The sequence below is a fragment of the Gymnodraco acuticeps genome, unplaced genomic scaffold (genome assembly GCF_902827175.1).
Source record: "Gymnodraco acuticeps unplaced genomic scaffold, fGymAcu1.1, whole genome shotgun sequence".
Classification (NCBI taxonomy): domain Eukaryota; kingdom Metazoa; phylum Chordata; class Actinopteri; order Perciformes; family Bathydraconidae; genus Gymnodraco; species Gymnodraco acuticeps.
In genome coordinates this window covers 688,247-713,431 of record NW_022992216.1, presented here as the reverse complement: position 1 = coordinate 713,431, position 25,185 = coordinate 688,247, and the positions used below count along the sequence as shown (strand labels likewise).

The following is a 25,185-nucleotide window of genomic DNA, read 5'->3' as shown; positions in this document are numbered from 1 at the left end:
CATCATCCATCCATCCATCCATCCATCCATCCATCCATCCATCCATCCATCCATCCATCCATCCATCCATCCATCCATCCATCCATCCATCCATCCATCCATCCATCCATCCATCTATCCATCTATCCATCTATCCATCTATCCATCCATCCATCCATCTATCTATCCATCTATCCATCCATCCATCTATTTGTATCTATCCATCCATCCATCCATCTATCTATCTGTCCATCTATCCATCCATCCATCTATCTGTATCTATCCATCCATCCATCCTTCCATCCATCCATCCTTCCATCCATCTATCTATCTGTCCATCCATCCATCCATCCATCCATCCATCCATCCATCCATCCATCCATCCATCCATGAGGTTGCAGTACCACAGCTCACATCTGGGGATGTGGTGGCGCTGTTTAAAAACAGCCCTGCTATCCTCCTGTTCTGCTTCTTCTGCGTTTCCTTTACGGCTCACTCACAACAAACATAGCGGCTTTTTAGACGAATAAATGGTCCATGCAGTTGGATAATAACAGAAACGTGATTACAGGGGACACTCACCTTTTCACTATAACTAAAAATGTATTTGGACATTTCCCAGTGACGTGAGCTAGCTAACTGTAACTTGTCGGGCTCGTAAGCCAAACTTGAGCTGCTTTGCTAACAGAGCAGGCTGAACTTGGAGGACCAGAACGCTTCACATTTGGCTTTTAAATACTACATGTGAGTAACTTTGTACCCTCTCACAGTTTAGTGATATGCTTAGCGGTATCTGCTCTTCACTGTCGAATTGGCTGAGCTAATGACACACCTCTCAGGGTGTTAGCCCTGCAATGAATCACATCTGACTCCTAAAAGAGAAGATCCTGGCTCCTATTTCTGCTAAAGACTATTCTGTGTTGCTGTACTCATTTATATCCTCACTTAGCTACACTACTCAGGTTATGTGCATCAAAATCAGTTAGCTTGAAGCTAAGGAAATTGATCATTTTGAAGCTTCCCCCAAGCCCTGAGTCAGGACGTTTAAGAACCCAGTCTAGTGCTTCAGTTGAGTCAATCCTCTTCTTCCTTCTCCACCTGTTAAGAAGGGGAAATGCACATGTTATTCATTGCCAATCTGATAATAAAAAAACATGAACAACTGTTTTCCAATTACAAAAGTGGCAGTGCTGAAACTCACAGCTGTAAAGTCATCAAGTATTCAGTCTGACACTGATCTATGCAAAATATGTTTTAGAGGACACTGAAAAAAAAAAGGCTGACAGGGAGATGTTCTGATTTATACGGACCCCCTAAAGCAGGGGTGCCCAACCTTTTTTGAACCGAGAGCTACTTTTAAAGTTGCCAGTCTGCCGAGATCTACCAGTCCAAATAGAGAGGCGTAGCCATTACTGACAGCCTACTACCAGGTAAATACACACTTCTACGTGTATAAAACTGACCTTTGTACGATTAATACTCCATAAAATACTGCAGATCCTTTATCTTACCTCTTTCTAATCTACACACATACAAGTATTTAACTGAAGCTACACAACAGTGTTGTTGATACAGAGTTGGAGTTTATTCACACGTCACACTACAGTGGGTAATGTTTTCAAGAAACATTGAACAGTGCTGCCACATATGACACAGGAAAAAAAGAAAATACTCTGAACCCTTTCTTTGCCATTCAAATTAGGCTTACTAATAAGACAACTCAGATCTGAAGCTACACAGGAATCTGCTGCCAAAGTGCAATAAAAAAGACAAAATTAATAGAATCAAACCCTTTTTTTGTTGCATTTTAGTAGAGTATAAAAATAAATGCCTTTTTAAAATAGGATGCAAGCAACACTAGTTTATTAACCTGAATTGATGATAGACTATAATCAATTTAAGTTTGCATTCTTATACCATTTTGTACAATAATTATAATGAATAAGTTCAAAGAAACTAAAACTCACAGCTGATTAATAACGGTATCTAACTTGAGTTTTTATTATATCAAAAACCTGTTGAAATGCTTCTGTTATTTTTACTGTCCCCAAAAGCGCGTCGGCAGCCTCCAGGAATGCTTCTTTCACAACTTCGCCGTCTTTGAAAGACTTCATGTGTTTCTCAAGAACGTGACTGACACGAAAAGATGCAATGGTAGCAGCCTTGCTCTTGTTGTTGGGCCTGGTGAAAATGGACTGCTGTGCATTTAGCTGTCCTTTCAGGCCCCTCCCCTTTTGGGAGCGTAGGGCAGAATTAGGAGGGAATTCCGTCTCGTAGCGTTTGTTTACTGTGAAATGCCGCTCCTAAATGACCCTTCTTCGATAAAGCCACGCTCGCATTGCAGATGAGACAGATGGACTTCGAATTGGAATAGATACAAAAATAATCATCCTCCCACTCGGAGTGAAAATTATATATTTTGGGCTTTTTTGCTTCTACTCCTGTTGACACGGACAACGTCAGCGAAATAGTGCCCACTGCCCACCAGCCACGCCCCGACACATGGGGTCACGCCGGCCAATCACAACGCTTTGATGCATTCAAGTACATTATTCTGGTACAGGAAGTTTATGTTATAGGACGTTCATTTCTATTTTTAGACACATCTCGCGATCGACTGGCACCCCTGCCCTAAAGGGACATGGAAAAAAAAAAACAGAAAAAAAAAAGTCAGGATAACGGGTTAGTGGGTGTTTCTCAATGTCGAGGACGCTTGATTGGTAGCACATGTACCTCCGAGTCACTTGCTTCAGAAGCGAGGCAAGAATCCTTCCTAGCCTCGGAAAACGAAGAATTGTGGAACAGGCTAACGGAACAGGCTAACGTTGCTTGCTTCAAAAAGTTGAGCAATGTTCAACTTTTGAAGCTTCGACGGAAGCGTCAGCCAATCAAATCATATGCCAGTTCAAGCTCTAGCCAATCAAACCGCGTGCTTGTGTGTCCGGGGCAGGAGATTCATGTGATTGGTTGTTGGTCGAGTTTCAGACACGCCCACCGGCAAGCTTCAACAAACACCGCCGTGTGGACGCTGTGTAACAGGTGTGCTGGTGTGCATATGCGAGGCCCCGCCTTAAATGGAGAGTGATTTCCGCCAAAGATTTGGAAATCGGTCCGTGCGCAAAGCATTGTGGGGATTTTAAGACGGGAGTCTACACATGTGCAGCCTCGAAATTTCTCGCTACGAAGTACGCCGGCCTCGGTAGAATTCCAAGTATGTTGGACATTGGAACAGTCCTTCGGCGGCACTCGATGACGTAGTATGCTTGAAATAGTGGCTCTGGAGGAGCCTTCCTCGACATTGAGAAGCACCCACTTTTTACTTTTAACCTTTTACGCACTGCCTACACTGTTTTTACCTCCTTTCTAACGGCTATAAAGAGTGACCGGCTGTTACGTTTTAACCACACACACTTCTACACACACACACATCGAACTGCCCGATTACTCCCCCTTTTATTAGTTTTATGAAGGAGATGTCCGGTCACCAATGATGGGCGGACTGGGACTAAAAATCAGCCCGGGAATCTCACCCAGCCCAGCCCACGTAAACTGTCAACGGGGGGAGCCTCGCTGCGGGGAAACGGTGGACCTAATGGCCCGATCGGAGTGGCCCACTTCGGTACCGGGCCCGGTCAGTCCGCCACTGGCTCTGTGTGTATGTGTTCTGAGTGTTTGTTTCCCTTTAAAACAGCTGCTGGCAGCAGGTAGCCTACTCTGAGAGTCACAGACATTAATTCATAGATCAAAGCAGACTGGTTTACAAACTCTCCTGTTTGCCAATCCGGTGCTTAAACAAATAGCTCTTCACCCCTGGCGACATGTCCTTAAAATGAAGTCTGAGTTTGAAATATATCTCAAATAATGTATGCATTGTCATTTCCCCACATAAACATAACAGTCTGCAATGAAATGGTTGTCTCCTGTGTGCTCCCCTTCCTCCTTCGCGCACCGGTAACTTTCTCAAAAAAGAAAGTCGGGATAACGGGTTAGTTTCTCGTGCTCACAAGAAACGTTCTCGTGCACACGAGATACTAACCTGTTATCCCGACTTTCTTTTTTTCATGTCCCTTTAGGGGCTCCGTAGATTTACACTTGAAAACAAGAATTCTTTAGAAATCTATTGGCGTTTTCTCTGGTTTGCATAAAAGCAAATCTGGTTGTATCATAAGTCTCAAGAAGATGCTTACATTATCTGACCAGCTGTCAAGGAAAGCAAAGGATTTTTTTGGGTCATTTATAAAAATGGGACATTTTCAAACTTGCCTAAATAGCAAATATTTAGTTTTTCGCATATTCAACGACACATTAACAGCTTTATGTTTATGACATTTAATGCAAAATGCAGGGGTATGTTATCTATGTATATGTAAGAAAAGAAAACATACAATAAAAATTGTAACTTTAATGGTTAATAAGATATGTAGTTATATGTTTTTGTTACGCAAAACATATCTATTATAAAAACTGTAATGTATTACTGTGTTTTCAGCAAGTAATTATTTTATTTCTGAACTGATGAAAAAAACAACTAAGTATTTTTTCCTCTCTACAGAAAACACCATAACAGGAGTGCCCTTGTGATGTAGTCGTTTCTACGTACCGGCTTCCTGTCTATCTACCTTCTGAGAAGGATTTTAGATCACCCTCTAATCACAGCAATGGATGAGGACATCCAAACTCTGAAGCCCAGGCGGATCCAGAATCAGAACGTGGTTCATCGTCTCGAGAGGCGGAGGATCTGCTCGGGTCGCCCCGGAGCTCACTGGTACAGAGTCCGCTGCTTCCACCAGAACCTTTTCCCCAACTTTACTGTGGTCAATGTGGAGAAGCCCCCCTGCTTCCTGAGGAAGTTCTCACCAGATGGACGCTGCTTCATCGCCTTCTCCTCAGACCAGACTTCTCTGGAGGTAAAACGCTAATTTTTTTCCATCCATATTTCTCTTCTATACATTGGAGCTGATCTGGACCTTCCCCCAATACTTTGTGTGTCTCCCTCGTCTCCTCACCCATTTCGCACACACCAAACAACCATACACTTATAAATGATCCTTATTTAATTTAGTTGTATTCATAATTGTCTTTTTTATTTACCATATTATGTATATTTTATATTTTGAATCCTTTTAAAACAAAATATTATTATTTATATTCATATTTCTCACACACCAAACAAGCATTATCTATATTTAATAGGGATGTAACGATATACCGAATATCGCGGTAAATAAACGTCCCAATACCGTTGTGAGACTGACAAAATCTACCGCGATTTTTTTTTTTTAAACACTTTTTTTTGTTTTAAACCTTTATTTAACAAGGTGGTCCCATTGAGATCATCGATCTCTTTTTCAAGAGAGACCTGTCCAACATGGCAGCAAGTAGGTTACAACATGAACATAAAACAACAGAACACAAAAGGACATCGTATTTACAGGGCTACATTTACACACCTAGAGACATTGACAAGTACTAGGGCTGAACGATATATCGTGTCATGGCGATAACCGCGATATGCGCATGCGCGATATTCACACCGCAGGGACGTGCGGTTTTATTCATTTTTTTTTTTAGGACGTGCGATAACCTCTTAAGCACGGCGGTCCCCCCAGTGGACCCCCCCCCCGACAGTTTTGTTTCGAGACTATGTCTCAGGGCTTCTTAACATTTATGAAACTATTAATGTGTAGCACCAGATTAACGGGAAGACTCTCAGCTAACTGAAGATATGAACCATTTTTACCAAAACAAAACACAAGGGTAATACCAAGCCTCTGAATTGGCACTAAGCGAAAAAATGCTAACGCACTTTAGCACAGAATTCAAAATAAAGATACCCTTATTACTTATCGAAACTGCACATACAATATATCCGATTAAAGCTGAGACTCCACAGATTATTTAAGTATAGTATCATCACTAAGTGATCCGATCTTGCGACAGGGGAAGCAAACACAGACATCACAACACGTACCTTTACGGAGCTTTTACGGGAGATTGTCTCACCGTAGCTGTCAATCTGATCAAAAGACGTGTTCAATGGCATTAAAACGAGAAAAAAACGCGGCTGAATCGGTTGATCCATAGGTTAATAATGTATCTGTGGCTTTGAAGCAATTGTTTATAATCCATAATTCCATTTTTATGTAAAAATCGGAGCACAAAAGTTAGCTGCTAATGGTAGCCACCAGAGTGTATGCAGCTTCCGGTTTTGGCTACGCGTCACTCTCACTCCTTATTTGTTCATGTGTTGGTGTGTGTAGAACTTCCCCTCGATTCCATTGGCTCTAGCGGTTATAAAGAGATTTCATTCATCAAAATCGACAAAGGGGGGACAGAGATATGGAAAATCCACCCAAATGACCCCAGAAGTGGGTTTTTTGTGCTAAATCTCTCTAAAAAGGTCAAATGTCACTTGTTTTGCATCAATCTTGATACAGGGTACTTATTATATGTTGTACTTTGGATTCCTAAAGCTTTTAGTCTACTAACCCATCATCTAAGGGTAGTTTTCACTATAAGTAAAAAAGAATTTTCGAATCCTTCACCCGGTTAAATATAGTTAAAAAAAAACGCAATATATATCGCAGGGGGAAAAAAATCGCAATGTCTGTTTTTTTCAATATCGTGCAGCCCTAACAAGTACCAACAGTATATTTATATCTCGCCCTGTCAATAAGCCTCACCTTCTTGGCAAAAACTGTATTGTTTTTGAAGTGGTGGAGAGACAATGCACAGTTTGACCCACTGCTGTCACCCATGGCCAAAGCATATCTCTCCGTCCCACTGAGGTGGCGTTAGACTTTTTCGCTGTCCGTCATTTTGACAGACAGGATCGTAAAATGTCCGTCGTAATCCCTTATTACCCGTCGGGTCTGAACAGAGAGAGAGAGCACGCTCGTGAACTGTCAACGGGGGGGGGGCGATGTTATGCTGTGTGTGCATGCACCTCGCGGATACGCGCACAGCGTAAAGCAAAACCTCCCAGACATGTATTGATCTGTACGGCAAAGTACGGTTTGGAAACTATATAATTTCCTTTTGGAGGGCATGCATAACATGGCATAACACCAGAGCCTCGATGCGGGGAAACGTTGGCGCTGTTCCGAGTTTGTTCTAATCTGTCAAAATGACAGACTGCTTTCAGATTTTTCCGTCATTGTTAAATAAAATATTCGGTTAACGCGACCACTGCTGTCCCGGCAACATCAGTACCAAGCGAGAGAGTTTTTTCCAGAGCAGGGGATATTGTAAATGCCCAAACATCCCAGCTTATAAATACCTGGAAATGTGGACATTCTCATATTCCTAAAAACCTGTCACACGCTGGTTTTCTTGTTCCAGTCTGTTACTGTCACTTTGTTTTTGACACTTTAAAATACTGATATCCTACTAAAATGCTGTACAAATCAGATGTATTATTTAATAAAGAAACATTTTCCGAGTAAAACATTTTTTTATTGAAATTACCGTACCGTGGACTTGTTATCGCGATATTATCGTACCGTGAGTTTTTGGTATCGTTACATCCCTAATATTTAATTTAACTGAATTATTTTTCTTTTTAATTTGTTTTATTTACCAATTTATTTATCTTTTATGAATGATTATGATTATTATTTATCGTTTTGAATGATTATTATTTATATGAATCGATTTTTCTGAATTTGTTTTCATCTGTCTGACTTTATGCTATATATGTGACCTTGCACTTGTCTTCACCCATCCTGTGATTATTTATTCGCCCAATCAAAAAATTAAGTTGAATGAGCAAACCACCCAGACTGGAACAGACTTCTGACTACCCCATTTACCTGAGACAAAGAAATATAATGTTCTCTCTGCATGTTCCTCCCATAGATTTATGAATATCAAGGCTGCCAGGCAGCTCAGGACCTGCTGAGGGGCCAGGAGGGAGAGACCCTCCTGACGGCCAATGACCAGCGTTCCCTCAACATCCGGGGCCGTCTGTTTGAGCGCTTCTTCTCCTTGCTCCACGTCACTAATGTGGCCTCCAACGGAGAACACCTGAACCGGGAGTGCAGCCTCTTCACTGACGACTGCCGCTACGTCATCGTCGGGTCGGCCGTGTACGTCCCGGAGGAGCCGCCGCCCTACTTCTTTGAGGTAATAACACCATCACACTAACTATATATGTACTGGGAAACTCAAAAATAATTAAAACAACCATATTTTAACATGGTTTGAAAGTCTGATTTCCATTTCGCCATTGGCAAGATTATAATATGTGTGCTTTTAATGAATTAGCTAGAGACAAGTCCCCAAAAGCACTACACATGAAAATTATAATCCAATATCAATATCCTGCCATTATGTTTATATAATATTGTATTCTTTTTTTGTAAAATCTTTATTTGAAATGTTTCTTTATATGACATTTTATTTGATCTTTTCGTTGTACATACTTCCTTCTTATGTTTATATTAGGGCCGGGACTTTAACGCGTTAATTAAGATTAATTAATTACACAAAAATTAACGCGTTAAAAAAATTAACGCATTTTAATCGCACTTATTTTTGCACCGCGGAACGTTTCTCACTGGATGAGTTTCAGGCGTACCGATTATACTGGAGCACCAACTAACGTTCATGACTTCAGACAACAACAAACCACAGTGAACAACAGTGGGAAATGTTGTTTTAAAAAACGGACGGATGGAAGCGTTGATAAGAGCACGGTTGTGTGCAAATTATGCAAAATGGAATTCGCATATCACCGCAGCACATCAAGCCTCAAGTATCACCTCAATGCAAAACATATAGCAGCTAGCGTGGACGTTAGCCTCTTTTATCGCGTTCACACCAAAAAGAGCCGGTACTAAAATTAGTTCACCCCACGAAAGTCCCTGCTAGAGAGCAGGGACTTTCGTACAGCTCTCTTGTGAGAAGAGAGCTATATGTCTGATTGGCTGGGCGGATTGCAAACCACGCCCCGTAAAACTCCCAAAAAGTTTTGTGAAGCCGCCATTGTCGCCATATCCTCGCATTAGCATTATTAGCATTAGCCCAGCGCAGAAACGCAGAGAGACTAACTTATGGCAACACAAAATAAAACATGGGAGCGGTGGAGATGAGGAGGTGTCGGCGTTCTGGCGATTTACTCGGAAGGCTTCAGTAGAAGCTGCTGGGACTCCCAGCAGCTTCTACTGAAGCCTTCCCCAACTCCGGGGACTTCCGGCCTGGGACTTCAGGTGGCAGTATACGCCGTGAAGTGGTTTGCGGCCTGCCAGTAAACCCAAAGCAGAAGAAGAAGAAGTGACGTCAGCGGCTTCATTTGCCTAATCCTCCCCCAGGTTCAAAGAGTTCTCATGAACCTTTGTGGGAAAAGTACTGCGGTGTGAATGCGCCTAATGTTATACTAAAATCCATGTGAAAAAAATTGCTTCTCACTGTTCTCAGGTCAAATATTTATATGTGATTAAAAATGCGATTAATTTCGATTAATTAATTACAAAGCCTCTAATTAATTAGATTAATTTTTTTAATCGAGTCCCGGCCCTAGTTTATATACATATTTTTTCTTTCATTTATCTTTTATTAAATGTTTTCTAAAATGGAACAGCTGTCACAAAACCCAATTTCCCCCAGGAAGAATACATTATTTCTAGGGCTGTCAGTCGATTAAAATATTTAATCGCGATTAATCGCATGATTGTCCATAGTTAATCGCAAATTAATCGCACATTTTTTATCTGTTCTAAATGTACCTTAGAGGGTTGTTTTTCAAGTTTTGAATACTCTTATCAACATATGAGTGGACAAATATGCTTTATATGTTTGTTTATTATCATTTGATCAATGACAAATATTCTCATGAATATTAAACACAACAACCTCTGAACATTACAAATATTCGCCTGAATTCAACCTGGAACCTCTCTCATACAATAATACAATACAAAGTGTGTGTGTGTGTGTGTGTGTGTGTGTGTGTGTGTGTGTGTGTGTGTGTGTGTGGTGTGTGTGTGTGTGTGTGTGTGTGTGTGGTGTGTGTGTGTGTGTGGTGTGTGTGTGTGTGTGTGTGTGTGTGTGGTGTGTGTGTGTGTGTGTGTGTGTGTGTGTGTGTGTGTGTGTGTGTGTGTGTGTGTGTGTGTGTGTGTGTGTGATGGATCGTTGGAGCTATGTGCAACTCAAGGCATATGCTCGAACGGGAGCTGCCTGGACGCTACAATCATGTTGCGCGCACTATCCGTGCGGAGTGTGCTGACTTTTCGTACAATGTCCCACTGTCTGGCTTCCTGCATAAAGTCAAGTGCTCGGCGAAATGTCGCTCCTCTGTTTTCATTGAAACAGCTCCTTATATCCGTTAGCGCAGCTAGCTAGCACCAGATGCTAACAACAGCAATACACGTAAAGTGTGCCTCGCTCGCTCGCGCCACACATACACACACCCAGAGCCGGCCCGACCCATTAAGCGACATAAGCGGCTGCTTAGGGCCCCGCAGCCACTAACGGCCCGTACACACAGCAGCTTTTGGCGATTTGTCCACCGCTTCCAGCGCGTCTCCGCCCATTGACTTTGAATGGGGATGACGTCACTTTCCCTCGCTTGTCGCCGAACTGCATTGTGGGGGGGCGAGGCGAAGATTTCCAGGATTTTCAGGATTTCAAAGTTGAGCAATGTTCAACTTTTGAAGCTGAGCTGGAAGCGTCAGCCAATCAAATCCCGTTTATGCAAATCTGACAGTTCAAGCGCTAGCCAATCAAACCGCGTGCAAGCTGGGAGAGCCAGACCGCAGTTCATTCTATATTCCTAACAAAAATGGAGGAGAACTTAGTTATTGCGGTAGCAAATCACCCGGTTCTTTATGACCAGTCCCTATTTACTTACCGGGATACAAACCGGAGGAACCAGGCATGGAGGGAGGTGGCAGAGACAGTGGGTGAAACTGGTAGGTTTTCGCTTGTTTGGGCATTTTATATCCAGTTTACTTCGTTGCTAGTTTACTTCGTAAAGACAGTATCATTAGCCAGCATGGAATGTAGCATAAAATAGCACCATAGACATTAATCTCATAAATGTTCAAAATGTTAAAAGAAATAGTGGAGAAGAACCGGGGTTTTTTGCTTTGTATGTCGGGGGCGGGAGATTCATGTGATTGGTTGTTGGTCGCGAAATCCCCAAGCTTTCAGACACGCCCAGCTCCAAGATTTTCAAGATTTTTGAAAAGCTGCTGTGTGGACGTACCGTAAGGGGCCCCCTAGCAACAAAAAAATAATATATATATATATTTTTTTATTTAAAAAAAAAAAAACTCAGTACACCGTCGCCGTGATAAGTATGTTTAATTAATTGTGTTAATATGCCTAGATTGCCTACTCTCCAAGTCATGTATTATATTATTGAGTCAATAATATAATATATTAACCGTGCTTTACCTGAACCTCATCATGACACAAGAGAGGACGGCAGGATTGTAATTTCCCGTGTTCAGTGAATGCAACAGAGGCAAGACACCAGACCAACCAGAGAGTTGAATGGAAATAAACATCTGTCTTATTGGCTGACAGGTACCTATCCTGTGAGCTTTGACAATGTTTAAAATAAACTGTCAGTCGGACTCAGAGTTTTTGAAGATGGACATAAGAAAACATTTACTTAAAAAAGATGACAATTCTCAAGTGGTGGCTCACACAACAACCACAGAGCCACCACTTGAGCCAGGTAAACAAGGTATGTAAATGTCAGTAAACTTCCAAGTTATGCGAACATGTAAGCAAAGCATAAATTACAGCTACGTTGACATTACTTTGAATCGCGGGGGTAAGCTAAACCGTTAGCAAGTAGCTATAGCTAGCCAGATATATTAAATAAACACTTTGTCATACAATCTAAATGTAATGTTTTTTAGCGTTACCTGGTGATTTCAAAGAAAGTTCTCTGGGAAATGTTGACTTACTGTTCGACATGAAGCTAGAAGCTACCTTACAGTACACAGTTGATCCTGAGTCCTGTCAGTTAAAGTGTTTCATAGTTAGCTTAGCTAAGCATCAACCTACCACTGAAATATATGGATGTTATGTGACAGTATTTCTGAGAAAAAGTCAGCTGAAATGGTGGCATAGTTGCCACTGCTTTACATGTCAACATCATGTTTGAACGTATTTGCAGCAGTAAATGTGGCTGTTTGGGCACTGACGTTGCCATAACAACACCTGAATTTAAATGTGCAACCTCTTTTGATAATGATATTCCTATTGACAGCTAGTTTCTATATGAACATTATGAGATGGACAGCCAGAGAGAATAAATGAAAAACAGTTATGAAATTCTATATGACAAAATAAGAATACAGTTTGAAAGGGGAGTGATTTGTAAAATATCCATAAAGAAAAATCTGTTTACAGTTCTGTTTCATATGGGTGTTGAGAGATGTATCCATAGATCTCTTAATTTTGCTCTCAAAGTGCACCAGATTGATGCTTTTAACTTCAATATTTAAAAAATAATAATCTTCCCGGGGGAGCATGCCCCCTAGAGGAGGTGAGGACCCCCCTAGAGGAGGTTAAGTCCACAGTGTTTACATGCTTATTTATACAATATGTGTGCTTATGCTAACATCATAAGACAAAAGTTGGTTCCGTGTTGTGTGTGGTGAGAATGCGCTAGAGTGAGGGGGGCCCCCAAGCCAAAGCTCGCTTGGGGCCCCCAAAAGTCTAGGGCCGGCCCTGCACACACCCTCCCGGTCCTCCCGATGGCCAGTCAGTGCGTGCCGGTGAGCGTGGAAGTGTGGTCTGCCACAAGTGGGCGGCAGGAGCGGGGCTGTCAGCATCAGCTTGTAGATGGTATTTTAAACTCGATGCTCTCTGAAACTACGGGCGGCCGAGGAAAAAAAATACACATGCGATAATCGCGTTAAAATAATTAGTGGCACACATTTTTTTTTGCGTTATTAACGCGTTAACTTGACAGCCCTAATTATTTCTGATAGTGATTTTGTTCTTTCCCCTCTTAATAAAATACAAAAAGGAAATAAAATCAAACGTATTAAAATGTCCTTAAATATTTACTCTCATCTATGTTTCATCTCCCTCCAGGTGTACCGGAACAACGAATCTGTGACTCCCAACCCCCGCTCCCCTCTGGAAGACTACTCCCTCCACATCATTGACCTCCACACTGGCCGGCTGTGTGACACCCGCTCCTTTAAGTGTGATAAGATCATCCTGTCCCACAACCAGGGCCTCTACCTGTACAGGAACATCCTGGCAGTGCTGTCGGTCCAGCAGCAGACCATACACGTGTTCCAGGTGAGCAGATTAACACATTCAAATGTCAATCTGCTCCAAATCAATTTAAAGCTAGAGGGTCATAGGAGGGTTTTCATTCTTTCTCTTCCCTCATTTCCTTCCAGGTGACTCCAGAGGGAACATTCCTGGATGTCAGGACTATCGGGCGGTTCTGTTACGAGGACGACCTCCTGACTCTTTCAGCAGTCTACACTGAGGCTCAGGCTGAGAGTCAGCCGGGCTTCCCCCGCCTTTACACCGACAAAACCATCAACTCCCTCAAGCACAGGCTGCTGGTCTACCTGTGGAGGAGGGCGGAGCAGGACGGCAGCGCCACTGCCAAGAGGAGGTAAACTCTCACTTTTCAAAGTCGTTACTTTATTACATTTATTTTTTGCCACTTGAACAGGTTAAACCTCACAGACTTAGCGTAACGTTTTGAGTACTACACATTCTTTTGTGTATGATAGGCAGAATCAGGTTTATTACCAGGTAGGTTGACACGTATGGGGAACATGGTGCATACATAAAAGTAAAAAAAAAAAAAAAAACCACAGATAGAGAACTATTTTAAGAACACTATACTAACATTAAAAAAATATATATATTAAAATAAAATAAAGCAGTACTTACATTGAAATGGAATAAAATGTGAAGTATGTGCAGTAAAAAAAAACAGATATTTTCATAGTCAATATTGTGTACATTAATTTTAATTATTGAGTTCTCATTTGGAAATCCTTCTGTTTTGTTCCTGAGCTGACTCTCTCTGTCAGTGTTTATCTGAGGAGAGCAGAGCAGCACCATTGTAAAGTCACCTTTCACTCCAGCTTGTTTATTGGTTCATTCATCTGACCCAAAAGTTCATGGAACACAAGGTTCCCTTTGCACAATCCTTTATTTCTGTCGGTTCCCAATAACTGGAAAGATTAGTCAATTTAGTACAATCGTGGATACAAAAAATGTAAGTGGAAAAAATTGAATTTTCAAACACAAGGAAACCGCAACACAGGGTCATTGGGTTGTTGTTTTTCTTTTCTGTTGCGTTGGTAAATAAATAAATATAAATGACCTTTACTTCCTTTGTTCTCTCATCCCCACTAGTATAGTCCCGAACCGTACGATCTATGATTCATCAATAAATGGTTTTGTCGTAGGGTTGCAACTGAGAAAATGATGGTTACTTGCTTTTCTATAAAGTAAAAAATAAATGTTAGTTAGTCTGACTTCAAATCAAAAGATGTTCAATTTAAGGGCTGTGCAAAATAAATAAAATAATTAAAAATTGTATTTATATATCCTGATATCACAAATTACTAGGGATGTAACGATACCAAAAACCCACGGTACGATATTTATCGCGATACTGAAAAATAAAGAAAAAAATGTGAATTTATTTATTTATTTTTTAATTAAATAATACATCTGATTTGTACAGCATTTTAGTAGGATAGTAGTATTTTAAAGTGTCAACAATATAATAATCAGACCCTGCAATACAATAAATCAAGTTTCACTTGATTTATACAAGTAACTCAACTCTAACTCACTAATTCACTCACTCAGCATCATCAAGGTTATCTTTTAGGAATATGAGCATGTCCACATTTCCAGGTAGAAGCTGGGATGTTTGGGCGTTTACAATATCCCCTGCTGTGGAAAAAACTCTCTTGCTTGGTACTGATGTTGCTGGGACAGAGAGATATGCTTTGGCCATGGGTGACAGCAGTGGGTCAAACTGTGCATTGTCTCTCCACCACTTCAAAAACAATACAGTGTTTGCCAAGAAGGTGAGGCTTATTGACAAGGCGAGATATAAATATACTGTTGGTACTTGTCAATGTCTCTAGGTATGTACATGTAGCCCTGTAAATACGATGTCCTTTATTGTTATCTGTTGTTTTATGTTCATGTTGTAACCTACTTGCTGCCATGTTGGACAGGTCTCCCTTGAAAAAGAGATTGATGATCTCAATGGGTCCATCTGGTTGAATAACGGTTTACATTTTTTTTTTTTTTAAATCGCAGTATATTTTGTCAGTCTCACGACGGTATTGAGACATTTATTTACCGCGATATTTGATATATATCGTTACATCCCCAGTGTGCGAAAAAGTATACGTCCCACCGTCCGGGACGTGGTATTTACAATATCGGACAAGTAGATCTTTCAATTGACTTGTCCGGCGGACAAGTGACGTTTTTCGGCCTGATTTATTGAAATTATTGATACATTCAGTTTACAAAAGGCAGAACTCATTCGCAAATTGTACGTGTCCGCCATTGTTCGTTTGATTTGATTGATTGTCGTTTGACAGTGTTAGTTTCGGTTCTGCTTGTCGATTCCTAAGGAAATGCATCTCGCCGTTTTCTGTACAGTTAGACGGGGGCGGGGCGGAGCAGGGTGGGAAGTGCAGCACAGTGGCAGGGTTGGGAAGCAAAACTCGGTTCCGAGTAGGAACAAATAATAATTGTCCAGTACCGGGATTAATAAGAGTTGTGAGGACAGGAGGCGAGGCCGAGCCCTGCGGACTGCAGCTCTCTCTATGCTCCGTATCAGCTGATCGCTGCACGATGCAGCTAGATCAGGTCCTCGATAATAGTAGTGAAGGAGGCGAGGCGGGATGCAGACTAGAGGATAGAGCTCGATAGCGATCGGCAGATAGCAGATGCGAGATCTCTCTCTCCTTCTTCTCCTCTCTCTCCTCTCTCTCTATCTCCTCTCTCTCATCTCTCTCTCTCTCTCATATCTCGTCTCTCTCTCTCTCTCTCTCTCGTCTCTCTAAACTACAGCGGATCCGCTGCCCGTGTAACAGCCTCATCCTTGTCAAACTTTCTTATGTTCTTTCTCTAACACGTAATGAAGGTTATTAAGCGTTTTAGCTCCTGTGTTGTTAATATTGACCACCATGTCCTTTATGAAGTAAAGCAGCCTCCCTGTCTGTGTCCTCGCGCTGTCCTCACATCCCCGGACCCCCAGACTCGGAGGAGCACAGGGATGTCACTATTGTTTATGAAGCAGGGTATAGAAAGTAGCTATATTATTGAAATGAAAATACTATTTATTTACTTTTACAAACAGTGAGCAGCTGGGCAGCTGCAGCATGTGTATTGCAGGACATGGGTAAGCATGCAAGCGTCTTTGAGTTGTAGAAAAGCGCTAGGCCTATAGGCTATAAATATAATGTATTATTATTATTAGGTTATGTCCTATGTGTTGGACATGTGTGGTTGGACTCTGTCTCACAGGCAGGTTGCAGTGTAACATCAGAGGACACTGGGCCAATTGTACATTCTCAAACTGCACCACTTAGAACTAACTAAACAATGCAGAGATTATTTTTATATAATTGTATTCAATAACAGTAAGAAATTAAACGGTATGAAGTGATTTGTAAATAGGAATACAGATTTGACTTAATGTTTTCATAAATATATTTTTCTCCCAGTTTGTCATGGGACTTATTTTTACCCTCTCAAAGAACCGGAATTGAGAACCGAAAATAACCGGAATCGAAAAGCAGAACCGGAATCGTTAAAATCCAAACGATACCCAACCCTATGTGTGATGCAGTAAAATCTTACCGCTCACTTACGTTGAGCGGTGTCGTAAAAACCGTTGGAAAATGTAAAATACGATGACGAAGAAGAAGATTCCAGTGGCCCCAATTTTTGTCCATTCTGGACAAGTGAAACATGTATTCGGACAAGTAAATTGCCAAACTCACTTGTCCATGGACAAGTACTCTCTAAAAACGTTTTCTCACACTGATCCCTACAAATTACACATTTGGCTTTACAATGTGCACTGCATATGACAACCTCTGTCCTCAGACCCTCACAACATACAAGGACAAACTCTGAAAGAAACCCCACAATTAACACTGAAAAAAGCCAACTCAGGGAGAACAGCGGAGGAGGGGACCCTCTCCCGGGGCGATAGACATTGTTTGAGATAATACAAAATAATACAATTACAACATAGACTAGGGCTGTGCAATTAATCGTATTTTAATCGCGATTACGATTATGGCTTGTGACGATTATGAAAACAGCATAATTGACAAAATACGATTATTTTTGCTGGGTGTGCTTTCGCCCCTCCCTAAAAGCCCCACTCGGCCACGTGGGAGTGACATGTGTTCAGCGCGAGCGAAGATGTCAGAACAAGAGCAGCAACTCGTTAAAAAGAATGGTCGCGGGGAGATTCCCAGTCGATCGCAAGATGTGTCTAAAAATAGAACAACAATATTCTGTTTTATCGTTAATGTCCTGTAACATAATCTTCCCGTGCCAGAATAATGCACTTGAACGCATCAAAGCTTTGTGATTGGCCGGCGTGGCTGGTGGGCAGTGCAGTGACAGTCCGCACACACACAAGACCGCAATTATGGCAGAAGCAAAAAAGCCCAAAATATATAATTTTCACTCCGAGTGGGAGGATGATTATTTTTGTATCTATTCCAATTCAAAGTCCATCTGTCTCATCTGCAATGCGAGCGTGGCTTTATCGAAGAAGGGTCATTTAGGAGCGGCATTTCAAAACAGTGCACAAACGCTACGAGACGGAATTCCCTCCTAATTCTGCCCTACGCTCCAAAAGGGGAGGGGCCTGAGAGCACAGCTAAATGCACAGCAGTCCATTTTCACCAGGCCCAACAACAAGAGCAAGGCTGCTACCACAGCATCTTATCGTGTCAGTCACGTTCTTGAGAAACACATGAAGTCTTTCAAAGACGGCGAAGTTGTGAAAGAAGCATTCCTGGAGGCTGCCGACGCGCTTTTTGGGGACAGTAAAAATAACAGTAGCATTTCAACAGGTTTTTGATATAATAAAAACTCAAGTTAGATACCGTTATTAATCAGCTGTAAGTTTTAGTTTGTTTGAACTAATTCATTATAATTATTGTACAAAATGGTATAAGAATGCAAATATTAAGATCTGTTCTGTTTAAATTGATTATAGTCTATTATCAATTCAGGTTAAGAAACTAGTGTTGCTTGCATCCTATTTTAAAGGCATTTATTTTTATACTCTAATAAAATGCAACAAAATAATGGGTTTGATTCTATTAATGTTGTCTTTTTTATTGCACGTTGGCTGCAGATTCCTGTAGCTTCAGATCTGAGTTGTCTTATTAGTAAGCCTAATTTATACTTTTGTAGCAACACTGTTTTTATATAATGGCAAAGAAAGGGTTCAGAGTCTTTTCTTTTTTTCCTGTGTCATATGTGGCAGCACTGCCACAAGTTCCTCTTCAGAGAGGGTCTTCAGTACAGGTGGCAATATCGTCACCTGCCTGCGCTCATCTCTGAAACTAGACCATGTAAACAGGCTGGTATTTCTTGCAAAAAATATTTAAGAGATAACACGAGCAGCCCTACCAGCATTGGCCATGGTGGCCAACATTTTTTTATTTGGTCTTAAATTGTAGTTCAACATTTATTTCCTGTTACTTCTGGACCATGACGGTTGGCCAGCCTTCAACGTTTAACTGAGTGGAATATGTTGAATATGTTTCACCAAAATGTTGGCTATATGTTAAGGAGTTTTCAGTAGGTTGTGACAGTGCACTGCAACATGTTTGATTTAATTTATTTTGGTCTAATTTATTTTTATTTATCATATTAATATATGTTTAGTATGGTTTTGGAAGTGCGCTCCAACATATTTGTTGATCTTGTTTATTGGTAAAATATTATTTGTTTTAAAGTTCAATAAATGGTCAATGAATAATCTTCAAAATAATCGTGATATCAATTATTGACCCAAATAATCGTGATTATGATTTTTGCCATAATCGCACAGCCCTAACATAGACAATCCAAATGACAAATTATTTAAACGTATATAAAATAAAAGAGGGATCCAGGAGTTAACGTTTTTTTGTTTACCTCAACAAGATCCCTTTTCTTATATATATTCTGGGGGGAATACATTGGGATAAGGTACCACAGTCTGTCAGTGAGCACACTTACTACATCATACAGGCGCTGTGAAAGATACTACATTCAGTCAGCTTCAGGAAACTAAAGCTGTGAAAAAGAGAGGTGTGGGGCTGTTCAAAAGTAGGATAAAAAACAGCTACTTCGTCATAACCTGGTAAACATTCCTGGACTTTTACTACCAAACATATTTACACAGTTTGAGTCTATCAAGCACCTCTCCATGACATGCTAATGTGAGATACTCTTTTTCTTCAGATTCTTTCAGTTTTTTGATCAGCTGAGGAGGTTGAGGATGTGGAAGATGCAGCTGTTGGATGAGCATCACCTCTTCATTAAATACACCAGCGAAGACGTGGTCACACTCAGAGTCACCGACCCTTCGCAGGTACAAACACAAACACACACACACACTCACACACACATCTGAATTCCTCCCTGTGTTCTCCTCGTTACACTCCCCTGCTTCTCATGTCTTCTGTTTGTGCTGCATGACAGGGATTCCTCCTTCAGGTCTCCATGGACACCTTCCTCTTTAGATTCTCAACACTGCTGTGATATATGCTTGGCAACAAACCACATATAGTAACAGACGGATCTAATGAATATATTCTTTATTTAAAATCTCAGCTCTCTGACTACCTCTCCGACCAGCCTTTTTGTCTTACCAATAAGAATATACACTCATGGTCATTATACACATAAAAGCCAGAGCCTGTAATGCCTTGTTACTCTATCATAAAACCATTCCTGACTATCTTGGCATTTCACTCCATATTTCCCCCTCTCTTCTCCCCCCTCTCTTCTCTCCCCTCTATTCTCTCCCCTCTATTCTCTCCCCTCTATTCTCTCCCCCCCCACAGCCGTCGTTCTTCGTGGTGTACAATATGGTTTCTACAGAGGTGCTGGCCGTCTTTGAGAACACCTCTGACCAGCTGCTGGAGCTGTTTGAGAATTTCTGCGACCTGTTCCGAAACGCCACGCTGCACAGCCAGGCTGTCCAGTTCCCCTGCTCTGCCTCGTCCAACAACTACGCCCGGCAGGTCCAGAGAAGGTACTGAGGAGACACATTTCTTTATTAGGATCCGCATTTGCACAAGCATGAGAATTGTCTTTCCTTCCTGGGGTCCACATACTAACAGTCAAAAATGTGATACTAAATCCAAAAAAGGCAACAAACATAAACAACTTATGTAATTAACAATTAACCATGGAAGTAAAATATCATCCTTTCATTTATCATTGAGTGGTGAGGGATGACGTATTTTGTAGGCCAACCTGGAAGTCTTTTTGGGATATCACAGACTATAACTCTGGCAAACACGTTTACCATACTTACAGGTTTTGTCCAGCAGGATAATATCCACATATTAACACCCCTTTATGATTTTAAAAGCATAAATGCTGTCACTAAAAGTAAGTAGTAAGACTCCAAAAAACCACATCACGGTCACATGACTATGTATTACCACCGCTAAGCTAAAGGCTGCTAATGTTCGGCGTGATGATGTTTAGTAGTTCTCATTTAGTCACTTTTAGCAACCAATGCATAAAAGACAAATTGAAGCTTCAGACATTTACGAGTGAGGTACAGTGGAGGAAATATGTATTTGATCCCTTGCAGATTTTGTAACTTTGCCCACTTACAAAGAAAACAGTCTTTATTTTTAAAGGTAGGTTTATTTGAACTGTGAGAGTTTTATACATTATATAAAAGATACAAATAAGTATTTGATCCCCTTGCAAAACATGTGTTAGTACTTGGTGGAGAAGCCCTTGTTGGACAGCACAGAGGTCAGACGCTGAACATTTCAGGAGGGATTGTGGTCCACTCCTCTCTGAAGATCTTCTCCAAATCCTGAAGGTGTTGAGGCTGATGCTTGGCATCTGGAAGCTTCAGCTCCCTCCACAGATTTTCTATGGGATTAAGGTCCGGAGACTGGCTCGGCCCCTCCCTCACCTAAATGTGCTTCTTCTTTAGCCCCTCCTGTGTTGCTTTGGCCGTATGTTCAGGGTCATTGTCCTGCTGGAAGACCCCTCCATGACCCATGTTCAGTGTCCTGGCTGAGGGAAGGAGGCTATGGGCCAAGATGTTCACGGTACATGGCCCCGTCCATCCTCTCCTCGATGCAGGGAAGTGGTCCTGTCCCCTTAGCAGAGAAACACCCCAAAGCATAATGTTTCCACCTCCATGCCTGACGGTGGGGATGGTGTTCTGGGGTTATAGTCAGCATCTCTCTTCCTCCAAACACGGCGTGTCGAGTTGATGCCAAAGATTTATTTTGGTCTCATCTGACCACATCATCTTCTCCCAAGCCTTCTCTGATCATCATTCAGAGGTTCATTGTCAAACTTCAGACGGGCCTTTCATGTCCCTTCTTGAGCAGGGGGCCTTGCGGGCGCTGCAGGATTTGATCCATGATGGTGTAGTGCAGGGGTGCCCAACCTTTTTTGAACCGGTCTGTGGGAGACAGAATTCTTATTTGTTGCAAGGGGATCAAATACTTATTTCATACAGTTAAATTCAAATCAATTTTGATCTTTTATATAATGTCAATTTCTGGATTTCCTTTTTGATATTCTTACTCTCACTGTTCAAATAAACCTACCATTTAAATTATAGACATTTCGTTGTAAGTGGGTGAACTTACAAAATCGGCAAGGGATCAAATAATTATTTCCTCCACTGTAATTACTTATATATTTTATGTCTTATACCAAAACGTGAAAAGACTGTTTACCACAGATGTTATTCCAGGCATCTAAACAAAATGTGTAACAAATTTAAAAAATGACTGAGGCAAGGGAACTGGAAGAGGTAAAAAGCTAACTCACCCTAATGTGCATATAACTAAATCACGGTCTCATCGCTAAGCTAAAGGCGGCTAATGTTCAGCGTGATGACGCCATTTGTCTCTTGTTAGCAACAGCTGTTTTTAAGACATATGGAAGCGCCGGACCATCACATGATGGGAATTTATTTTCAAGCATACCGAGACCATAACCCTAAAACCTATCCCATAATATCTTTGGTGATTGTCTATCCTAACCCTTGCGATTACACATCTGACCAAATTCAGTAAAATCATAGTTTGACCTCATTTTGTCATGCATGTCTTTTACACTTATGTAAGAGCAATCACTTTATTTTGACCTCCTTGTAATCTTTGAATAATATCGAATTGAAGCTCTGGACCAAATGACCAAACAGTAATCAAGCTGTGACCGAACGTCATATGTATAAGATGATTGAATTCAAATGCCAAAACTCAACGTATTTCAGTGTGAACGGTGCTGGCAAACTGCAAGGTCTTCTCTGAGTGAAAGAAAAAAACTATGTACCTGATGGTGTGCAGCCAAATGTCAGAGAGGATTTGAAGAAGGTGGTTAGGGAGGGAAGCGGATCAGCAGCGATCGCCTGGAGGCGGAAGGAGTTTTAAGACTTAATCATGAGATAGAGGACAGACATTAAGACAGTCAGCATGGCTGGAGGAGCCGTGATTGAATTTGGCAGTTCGACTCGCCATCGTCAGTGACAAAATCCTCCATGGAAGGTGAAGACGGAGGACCAGGCAGAGGGGAGGGTTGAGGAAGGAAGGGAAAATAAAGGATATTTTAAGCGAGGAAAAGGGCTTAGAATTGGATTTTAGAGTGGTGAAAATTGTTGTCAGGAAGAAGCAGAGGAGAAATTAAAAGTTGGGGCGCACATCTAGTAAACCAGATTTGAACCACTTAGAACTGGCTTGGGTAAACCCAGTTCACAAGGCATTGAACTGCCACAAAAATAGAAAGGAACTGCAGTTCTGCAAGAAGGAGACAGGTAAGAGGAAAAATATGGAGAGAACGGAGTTACTGCTAGTGTCTTGGAAGTACAAATTAGCCAGTAAATGAAGACAAATGATTAATGAACAGTAAACACTGTCGCATTCGCATTTCCACTGCAGCAGCCTTTTAGCTCTTGGCACCAAATAATTGGTTTAACTGCGACAACAATAATATGCTTGACCAAAAGCAATATTTGAGAGCAGCATACATTGGAGATTTACGCGAGCAACAGCAGTTAATTTGTTGTTCTTGCCATTCAAACTGGCTCTGTAAGTCTAAGAGCAACATGAACACAGCTATGCCGTCGACATGTTGTTGCTATGAGGGATATTCATGCTGGCGTTGACGTCATGACGTGGCTGCTCTTGGGCTCTGGTCAGTGGAAAGGCAAAAATGGTTCTTAAGTGGTATCCAAGTAGAACTAGCCGCAGAACAGAACTAGAACTCATTTCAGTGGAAAAGGTTAATACAAGCACTTTTGTTGTGAATTTCGGCCACATTGCTGCATATTATCTAAGGGATACTGTGCTGATGTCCCTGTTTTTTTCTGCTCCTCAGATTCAAGGACACCATCGTGAACGCCAAATACGGCGGGCACACAGAGGCGGTGCGTCGGCTGCTGGGTCAGCTGCCCATCAGCGCCCAGTCGTACAGCAGCAGTCCTTACCTCGACCTCTCCCTCTTCAGCTACGATGACAAGTGGGTGTCAGTGATGGAGAGGCCCAAGACCTGCGGAGATCATCCCATCAGGTATAGACTCCATCAGGGTCATGCATTGTGGGTGTATTACATTTACTCCTCCCTTCTCTGAAAACGGCAGAAAGCAACACTGATCTCTATCATATTGATGCCTTAGAAACTAAAGGTCTGGAATAAATAAATAATGTAATGTCTATTCTTTGTACCCCCTCACCCAACAGGTTTTATGCACGGGACTCTGGCCTGCTGAAGTTTAAGATCCAGGCGGGCCTTCTGGGACGGCCGGTGAATCACGCTGTGAGACGCCTGGTCGCCTTCACCTTCCACCCCTTCGAACCCTTCGCCATCTCTGTGCAGCGCACCAACGCAGAGTACGTGGTCAACTTCCACATGAGGCATGTCTGCGCATGACCAGCTCCTGCATGGCACTGCAAACAAAGTCACACTCGGAATCAAATTGGAGGACTTCTGTTAGGAGGTGGCAATACAACAAACACAATCAGGAGGCACAAAGCAGATTGTTCTGTTAGTCCCCCCTCTCATCCTCCAGGGAAATCAGCGGTCCTCTCCCCGCACCCTCCTAATGGAAACCACTGTTCCTCGCCTCTTTCCCCCTTCCATCACACAGTGGTCACTCCACTTCCGCCTGCTCCTCCCCCTCCGCGAGAAGGCAGCAATTCTGCCTTTTTCCTTTCGTCGGCAACGCTCCTCTTTCCCCCTTTCTCCGCTGAACAAAGAGGGACCTGTAGGGAGGAGAGGCTGGAATAAGTGTAAATGGAGATGTAGAGAGTGATTGATGTGCGACAGAGATGGTAGCCGTAGGTAGCCGAACCACAGGTGTTTCTCTTTCCCTCACTGTGCTCTGAAAGCTGCACATTCTGCTCATGCAGTTGGTCCATGACCAGCTGTCCAACAAACAATCTTTTTATTTTCCTCGCATGGATGGGGAAAATGGTTATTTTATATTATATTGTTTTTACACGTTTTTACATATTGCCGTTTGTATATATTTTATGCCAATAAAATTGTTTAAATGTTGCCATGTTGATTTCTTTATAGCTTGAACAAAAGCAGCGGGATACAGTCATTCTAGTATTTATTTTTCTCTTTTTATTTGAGTGGTTCCATATTATGTTAACCAATTATATATGAACACTGGACAGGGGAGGGCTCACTGTGGCAGGAAACCTGAAGTGGAATTAGTATTGTCTCTAATATTACCACGCACGCACGCACGCACACACACACACACACACACACACACACGAAACAGAGCAATATTTGGCAATTTGTTTGGCTTTTCTCTTTGACATTCCAGCAATTCTCAGACCAATTTATATACATGGCCAAGACTTCCGAATATAAGTATGCTGTATCTACACTTGTACCCAAAGCTGGTTATCACATCGAGCAGTGGTTGGTATTTGATATACTTGTCCTGGAAAGTCTGGTCCATGTACAGGTCAAAGGCACAGCCTACTTCTAATA

The 25,185-nt window shown here is 41.7% G+C and overlaps 1 protein-coding gene across 1 annotated transcript; it reads left to right on the top strand.

Moving 5' to 3' along the window:
- The first annotated feature begins 468 nt into the window (after nucleotides 1-468).
- On the top strand, nucleotides 469-24,735 carry det1 (DET1 partner of COP1 E3 ubiquitin ligase). Its single transcript, XM_034205870.1, has 9 exons — nucleotides 469-723; nucleotides 4,532-4,886; nucleotides 7,837-8,103; nucleotides 13,036-13,248; nucleotides 13,353-13,576; nucleotides 19,432-19,561; nucleotides 20,037-20,227; nucleotides 23,557-23,748; nucleotides 23,919-24,735. The coding sequence occupies exons 2-9, from the start codon at nucleotides 4,638-4,640 to the stop codon at nucleotides 24,106-24,108; spliced, it is 1,656 nt and encodes a 551-aa protein (XP_034061761.1). The 5' UTR covers nucleotides 469-723; nucleotides 4,532-4,637; the 3' UTR covers nucleotides 24,109-24,735.
- The last annotated feature ends 450 nt before the right edge of the window (nucleotides 24,736-25,185 follow it).